At 39.6% G+C, this 8,436-nt stretch overlaps 1 protein-coding gene across 2 annotated transcripts; it reads right to left on the bottom strand.

Annotated features, from left to right (window-relative positions):
* Positions 1 to 6,970: 6,970 nt before the first annotated feature.
* Positions 6,971 to 7,855, bottom strand: LOC117144539. Of its 2 annotated transcripts, none has more exons than XM_033309773.1 (2): positions 7,331 to 7,855; positions 6,971 to 7,268 (listed from the first exon to the last, which is right to left on the bottom strand). In XM_033309773.1, exon 1 carries the CDS (start codon positions 7,830 to 7,832, stop codon positions 7,563 to 7,565), a length of 270 nt encoding a protein of 89 aa, XP_033165664.1. In that variant the 5' UTR covers positions 7,833 to 7,855; the 3' UTR covers positions 6,971 to 7,268; positions 7,331 to 7,562. The 2 variants fall into 2 exon arrangements, with proteins under 2 accessions (XP_033165664.1, XP_033165663.1); XM_033309772.1 differs by having other exon boundaries at positions 7,338 to 7,855.
* Between the last annotated feature and the right edge of the window lie 581 nt (positions 7,856 to 8,436).

The raw sequence follows: 8,436 nt of genomic DNA, 5'->3' as shown, positions 1-8,436 counted from the left end.
CCAAGTACTTGGCAACACGTTTGTTTGCTGGAAACTGGTTCTAGAATGCAGAGTTCTTGTTGTATTTATACGCTGGATCTCGTGCGATTGTTTGATTTGCACAGGCAAATTAATCAATTTATCTCGCCAGCAAGTCCACCTAATTGAATATGTGCAAAATGGCAAAATGTCACTTCCGCTGGCTGGCTGGCTTTCTTGAGTGCTTTTCACAGCGGTGTTCTGAGTACTGGATGTTACTTAGCCAGTTTAATTGCGTTTCTTTGCGCTCTGGTTTCGGCCTGGTCAGCAGGTTGTAGCCCAAAACAGGAAATGATACTGCCGAAAGGAGTTGTTTTTCCAACAGTACGCCTTGTTGGTTTAGATTTATTTCTCAGTTGCAAGTATTAGCAAACTAATAAATAAGCTTTAACCAGCATAGTCAATAAATCAGGAAATCACGAAAAGGTGGAAAACCGAACTGTGTATGTAAGTGGCTGTTTTTTGTTTATGCTTTGTTGATATAGCAAATATTTAATTTAATAACGTAGGAAGCATAGAACTTAATTACAATGAACATAGATGTATAAGGACAACGATAACTTAACATTTTAATTAATAACTTTTAATAAATTGAGCTAAGTTTTTTTATTTTAGTTTTATTAATTTATAAAAAATTCCTATTTAAATGTATGTACATATGTACATCCGTTTAAAAAGAAATCAGTATCTTGATTTGGACCGTTACTTGAAAGCAGTGCATATCGACGTCAAGCAGTTCGTCTTTCATTTTACCGCTAGGTGTCGCCTTTATTATAGATGTATATAAACGGTGGAATAGTCGTGTAAAATGTGCATGCTGAAAATGTCAAATCGCAAATCTAGATTAACATATAACTCAGCTGAGAAGAGCGGAGCAAAAAATGTATAGCTTATAAATTAAAAATTTTAAATAGTTTAAGTGAGTTTAGTTTCTATTCGTGCTACATTTATTTCCAAGCCTAGAAAGGAATATATATTATTGTTTTTTAATGTTTATCCCCTTGATAAATATGTGAGTACATTTCGATTTAACGTTGTGAACTTGAAAGATATTAGGAGTGTTTCAGGCCCTCCACGCATCCTCTCCCCAATTCACTAGGTTTATGATGACACTAAAATAGTTGGCTCGAGGAGAACCTGATCAATGAGATGTTTATTGGTCCATTTATTGGCTCCCTTGGAGGCAATCAATTTTGTTCAATATAAATCTCATTATTAAAGTGCAGGGCGGATTGAACTCTTCTTTTTGTGTTGTGCCCCCCTGGACGTGCGTCGAAATTGCTGAAAAGCCACAACAGCAAACATTTCAACCGATGGCCAGGAAGCGAGAGTGTGTTGGTGGGCGTGGCACACCACCGAACGCGCCGTCGAAGAGCAAAAACTTTTATTAGTTGCAGCACTTCCCCTGCCCAGTTGCCCCTTTTCCCACATAACAGCAGAGCGAGTAAATCAGTAAACGATTTTCTTTATAGCGCTGCATTTTCGAAAGCAATTTCTCCACTCTTTTTCCGGCGACGGCAAGAAACTTTTATTTTAAACCAAGCCAAAAGTCGAGATTTTCGGACGCTTTATTTATGAACTCTGCCCGAAGAGTCGATGCGCCTCACATATCCCTTTCATACATTGCAATCGCATCCTTTGTGCCTCGGCAAATATTTCAGGCACGTAAGCATTAAATTTTTTAGCCACACAATATGCTCATTGTGCCACTGATTTTAGCTCCAAGATATACGACTATATATGTTGCCAGCTTCTGCCGGGCATGACAAAAGAGCAATGAAGCCTATTTTGTAGCTGCAAAGTTTGCCAGGTCGAACAAAAAACTTTATTTAAATATATATACCTACAGTGGGGCTGGAAATAATGATGGATCTGAAGCATTTCGTTCGAACACTGTTTTATGAGAGCGGCTTACAACTGTATTACTGTTATCTCTGCTTCTTAAATATAAAATAACTTTGTTTAAAGTTATAGATTTCTATTGGAAGTAATGAAGCTGTGTAGCTCGTTATGCTCGCTCAATCTGTTCAGTCCTCAGTGCCGCATGATAAGGGCCAACAGCTTTTAATATAGTCTCATTTGTTAATAATAAACTTTAAAGTATTTTTAGCCATGTCCCCGAAAATAAAGGCTAGCCATGAGTATAATTAGTGTAGTAAGCCTTTTCACACGGCTCGCTGCACACGGGGGGCAAACTAAAGAACTAAAGGCCTCCCCGCCCGGCATCGTGTCGTATGCGTAATGGAGCTTGGGTTCCTGAAGTTCCCGTTGCTCCCTCCCTTTCGCCACCGGCATGTGAAAAACGTGTTAATCCACGAACTAATTTGATGTTAATGTGCAGGGCTGGTGGGTCGACAGGTCGCCGGATTGTGGGACTGGGTCGGTGGGCTTCTCAGCTGACTTAATTGTTTTTCAGCTCACTTTACACTCAGCCGTCGTTTTTGTGGGGCTTTAAGAGCCATTCCAAGTGGCCGGGCCATTAGAGCGTAAACAAATTATTGCTGTACAGAGAAAAAATATGAAAACTTTGTTACCACTACTGCAATAGTTAATACTATTAAAATCAGATGGGAATTTTCTATACAGAAGATAATATTTAAGTAGATTCCGAGCATCTGAAACTTATAGTAAATTGGCTAATCAATCTTTAAGCAAAAGAAAACGTTATTTGTATGTCATTATATTTAGAAACCATTTCAGTTAATATTAATATTTTTTTTAATATTTTATACAAGTAATACTTTAATTGGCTTCAATTGGATGTCAGTTACAAGTTACAAATTGTAAATTCCTTCAGCCCTAAAAGACATATGTCATTTTCGCAGTGTGTCGCCAAGACAACAACCTGGACAGAATTAACCGAGCTGCGAATTAGTTGCGTCCTAAGATCTCCGTTCTGCATATTCAGCAGGTTCGAATGGCGTCGGGATTACGGAGCCACTTCCTCCACAGTTTCTTATTTTTCTGGCCGGGAAGGCGACCGCCCGTCGCGCCCGATGTGCTCAAAATGAAATCAGTGAAATGGTGGAAATTAAAAAATAACGAGATAATTAAAAGCTACCCCCGCAGTTATTTGCGTGTGTGTCTCTTGGCTCACGTAGCGCTGCTTAAGTGGCGGCATTGAGGCTGGATCCTCGGTGGGTGGTTCGGTGGTCCGCCCTGCAATTCTAGGTGGGTGGATGGCTCTTTGGTTGGGTGAGTGGTCATGGAAACCCCTACGAGCAGACAAATATACACCCACACACGGTCGAGGACAGAATGAGCCGTTTTAATCCTGCCATTTACTTTGTGCCACAATGCTCGTTCATGTTTAATGTCCTTTCATTTTGTGTTTGACTCGAAGCTGCTTTTGTTTTTTTGATTTCCTGTTGTTTTCGTTTTTGTTTCTGCTCGGAATTGTATGTCCTGCCTTCAATTCAGCTCAAGCTGTGCCAAAGAATCCCTGCTTTGCTTTATTTGATAATTGCTTTTTGAGGTTTTTGACAAGTTTGTTGGCAGGTCTACTGAAAAAACAAACTAATTTGAGATAAGATCTTAAAACAGAAATCTAAATAAAATGCAATCGATTTTAAGCCAAGCTTATTTGGCTAATTTGAGTTCGACTTATAATCCACATAGATTTAAAGGTTATTGCTTCAGTTCTAAACACACGAATTAGTACTAAATTTCGGGCTTACAAATACAACAGCGAACAGATTAATTATAGCAAATGAATATTAATTAAAGGAATTATTGCTGATAAGGACTCTCCAATATCACACTCAAAAAACTGTTTTAAACGAGAGAGGTTACTCTTCTAAGTCTGGCATAAAACATTAACTAATGCAAAGAGTTTTAAAATTAAATACATTGACTAATCATATACATGACTCCATAGAGTATTACCGTTTTAAAATATCATCTTAGAAAACATCATTTACATATGCAAATAATACAAAAAAGAGTACACTACCTTCGCTACTAACTAGCAATAATCGCAATTTATTTGGAAAATAATACGATAATAGCGTGTAATTTAGTTTTACACTTATCCAGTTTTGATACCAGGAGAGGGAAACGACAGTCTGGTAATTTACAACAAGTAGTTATTGCACTAAATGTGCATAATTTATATTGATGTGAATTTAAACGCTTTAATTTTCATGATTTTTTGTTCCGAGCTTCCGGTGGAAAAATGCCTCTCCATGGCTAACACGATGAAATGATTTCAAAATAATTAAACTCCCTTCACTGTGTTATTCAACTACCGCCGCTCAAAGGGTTGTAATGAATTTTGAAATTTAAATCAGCTCGCATTACTATAAAACGCCAATAACCTGCGGGCTCACAAAGAATAACCTTCTACAGCCACGAAATCAACGAGCTGCGGCATTATTAAATGTAATCAATTTTAAACTTTTTGCGCACACTTTACTTAACAATTTTTTATGTGAATGCTGTTATGGTAAACTGTTTAAATAGAGCATTTTACCGCTGCTGATGAAGTGGACTATCCGTGTCACTTGATTACGTCGCGGTGTAATTAGTCAGTTTGGCCCCAAAAAACGTCACTGGCTGGCAATGAGACCAAACGTTTGTTAATTAGCAAACGCAAATATACACGTGCGTTTGCCAGGATGTGTGACATAAATCGAACTGACGGATGGCTCAACTGGGCTGTGAAGAGTGGGCGTGGCTACATTGGGAAGCCAGCCCTGACATGCACATGGCCAAAATGCACAGCTCGACAAAATGTCAGATAGCCGAGCATCCCTCTCCCCTCCCCACCCCTTGACTAACCCGCCCCTTTCTCTAGGTGCGGAAATGTGTTGAACTCTGCCATGTTGCGATACGAGGAAAATTGGGTCGCATTTCAAAAATTTTTCGACTCCTGCTGTCCGGTGAAATGCAGGTCGACAGTGCTGAACCCAGGTTGGCCAAAAATACCCACTAAGTCTGAAAAAATAAGACTTTAAAATAAAACAAAAGTAAAAGGGTGTGTCAAAGTATTGAGTAAACTTGCCATACTTATTTTCCTTATAGTGGATATTAAATGTGTATTTTTTAAAAACTTAATAAAAAGTGAAGTTGCCTTATTCTCTTATCATTCTAATTATTCCTTTAAGTCGATAAATCAATTTTATTATATTATAATTTAATCTGCATTTTCATGGCAACCATTGTTTTTCATAATAAAAAAGCTCGATGTTTTAAAAATATTTTGTGTTATTTTAAGTTCAAAATATCGTTGTGATTGCCAAATTGACAACACAATCACGTTAGTCGGAAAAGTGCACAATTCGCATATTGCTCGATGAATGTCTGTGTCATAGTATGTGTATCTGTGACTTTGCGTTGACATTTGAACTTTGCCCCGACCAGGCTAATGCAATGAAAACTTCCAGTTTGCCTTAGTTTTTAGCTCTTTTCCGTTGCTCTTTGGGATTTTTCCCGGTGCCTTTAAGTCGAGACAAGCCAGATGAAGCCGAAATTGCAATTAGACGTACACAGTTCCATAATCGGAGTTCGACAAACTGTGGTCCGGCAAATCGTCCAAACGGATGGCCATAAATGTCCAGCTGCCGGCCATTCGCAATCAAAATTTATGCTGACTTCAAAGAGCTGATGTCGCAAAAATAAAGCCTTGCATAGCTCAAGGCGCAGCGGTAATGCTTCAAAGGCTCACAGCAAACTGCTGCAAATGCCCCCAATATATTGCAAAAAATCTATCTTTTATTTTTCTCATAATAAAACGTGTATGCGGTAGTTAAAATAGCGTTTTGCAGTTCATAACATCCGTTGAGTAAGGCATTTAGCACATTATACTTCAAAAAACAAATGTATGCATAAAATGCAATATTTCTATATTTAAACTTTTTTAATTCGATATATGAATTATTTTTAGTAATGAATTATTATTTTATTAATTTTTTCGTTTAAGTTCAGCCGACTTACTGTGCGGAAAATGCCTTTAAGTTCTTTATCGAATCTGCAGCAGCTTGAAGTTTTCTGATGCCCAAAAATAGCCCGACCTCGAGTTCCTTTTGCATTGTGAAAGTTTCCTCCTTTTTCGGGGTGCCCTGCCATTTTTATTTGAGTTTTCACTTACCTGGCGCTTAAGTGTTTCTTCTACCAGGCCATTTGCCATTTGTTTCGTCGATGTGAAAAGTTTTTGCGAGAGACTTGTGTGCGGGCTACTTTTATGATTATTGCCAGCCAGCCTGCCAGCTCAACCTTGGCGAGAAAGTATCTGCTCTGTGAAGTATCTTGTATCTGTGCGCAGTGGGCCCACGGCATACTTAAGCCTTAATGTTAATTTTAAGCAGCTTGCCCATAAGCTTTTGATTTAAGGCAGCCACAAGGCCGCCTAGACTCCTTTTTTTTTACTTTTTCCTCGATTGAGCCCCGGATTCCTTGGCGTGCTGCCATACCGCAAAGTACACACCCGACATGGACGTGGACATGGCAGAACAGTTGGAATTGCAATTGCAATTGCCACCCCCAATTGAAAGCCCAATCCCAATCCCTAACCACCAGCCAGCCCATGTGCAGCTGCTGCCCGTGTGGAAGTGCACTTCACTTTGTCTAATTGTAAAATAAATAAATGAGATAAAAACGCAAAGTGGCAGGGGCGCGTAAAAAATGCAAACGGAAATGAAAAACTGCGCTTCGGTTGCGTTCCTACCAAGAACTGGATTCACTGAGAGAACAAGATGCTTCATATTGAAGGAATCAATTAAAAATCGTTTACTTGTGTATTCAAAATAAACTAATTGATGCAGCAAGAAATGTGTTTGGAAAATGTTATGATTAATTGTATTTGTATTTGTCCTTGTCCCGTGGGAATAGACCATTATCTAAACTTATGTTCTGTAACAAGAGGCATAAGTATAGTATATAAATAAACCAAATCTTATAAAATTAAACAATTATGTTCATCTGGAAAATAAAGAATTTTGTATTATTTGCATATTCCAAGTAACTTTGTGTATGTAAAAATGACTGTGTTCCACCAATTCATGCTTTTGGTGTAATTTTCTGCTCAGACTCACGAGTCCTGTAAGCGGAGTTCCATGGGGAGGGCTGTCGAAAATAATAAATCAAAGTGACACATTGAGAATGCAAAGGCCCGGGCCCCATCCCCCCATTCTATTCCATCTTTGCCCCACCTGGCCGAAAAATAAAGCGAGCGGAGCTTTCAATTTCAACGCTCCACAACGCCAGGACTGACGTTTGACAGACACAAGACGTTGCAGCAACAAGGAGTGCACCTTAGGAAAAAATAAAAAATGAAGAAATAAAAGGGGGAAGATTACGTGGAATGGGTACAGACACTTTACTTTGCGGGTAGGGCTGGCATCCACATCAACCCTTTCGTCATTGTCAGACGAAGGCGGGCGAAGTTGTTCAAGTACTTTGCGGATAGAATAGCTTGCTGTCGCAATTTAGATAAATTTTAATTTTAATAAAGTGTTTGCTCTGCTCTTCTCGGCCACTAGAGCGGATACTCTCGGCATTATGAATAAATTATGGCAACAGTCATTCCCCGTCTTTGGTTGCGGTGTTTAGCATTTCCGACGTCTGGCGGGCGCACGAGGCGGTTTTGGCGGTATCTCGTAGAAGAGTCCACCCACTTGGCGGATGCTCTTGCAGGCCATGGCCTCCTCGAGGGCCTCTGTGATGACCTTAAAGCAGACTTCGCCCGGAAATCCCGTCTTGCGTGTCACAAAGGTGGCCAGTTCGCGGAGGGAAGTACCTGTGCTGGAGTCCTTCAATCCCGCCAGGACGAGCTCCTGCGGCGAGTTAATCGTGCGATCGAAGTATATGAGAGGCATGTTCGATTAGGGGTAAAACGAAAATGTGTGCTGTCAGCTCAGGGAAATATTTCAAAATACGGTTGTCAATTTAACAAAAATAATAATGAAAATAATTTTTTTAAAGGGTTCTATAAATACCTTGATAAGTTTATTAAAATTGTTCCGAAAATGAGCTTCTTTTTAATTATCTTACCCAGTGACTTAAAGCTATCATCTCTTCTTGCCGTTGGCCAAGTTCAGGGAATTGAATCGCAAGCTTGGCACGTTGATGCGTTAAGTTGCTAACGCTATTCTTTTTTTGGCCAACGACGACAACTCTTAACCCCTTGGCGCCCCACACTTTCGCTATTTTTCCACACATGCCCTTGCACCCAGACGTTGCCTGTCAAATTAACGCCGCATTTTATGCGCCCCGTGGCGCCCCGACTTAACTTTTTTTCGGCGTTCGTTTATTTCGCTGCCTTCAGTTAAATTGAAATTAAAGCAGCAGGCTGTAGTTCGGCTTAACTGGCTACAAGCTGGGCGATTTACAGACTCAATAATACATCGGTGGCGAGTGCCAAAAAGTACCAAAAGGTTCAAAAGGCGACCAAAACTTTCACATTTCTTTCTCCACATCCCT

The sequence above is a fragment of the Drosophila mauritiana genome, chromosome 3R (genome assembly GCF_004382145.1).
Source record: "Drosophila mauritiana strain mau12 chromosome 3R, ASM438214v1, whole genome shotgun sequence".
Lineage (NCBI taxonomy): Eukaryota > Metazoa > Arthropoda > Insecta > Diptera > Drosophilidae > Drosophila > Drosophila mauritiana.
This window is presented reverse-complemented; position numbering and strand designations above follow the sequence as displayed.

Coding starts and splice junctions, on each gene's coding strand:
- LOC117144539 (XM_033309773.1), bottom strand. CDS start 7,832: ATGCCTCTCATATACTTCGATCGCACGATTAACTCGCCGCAGGAGCTC.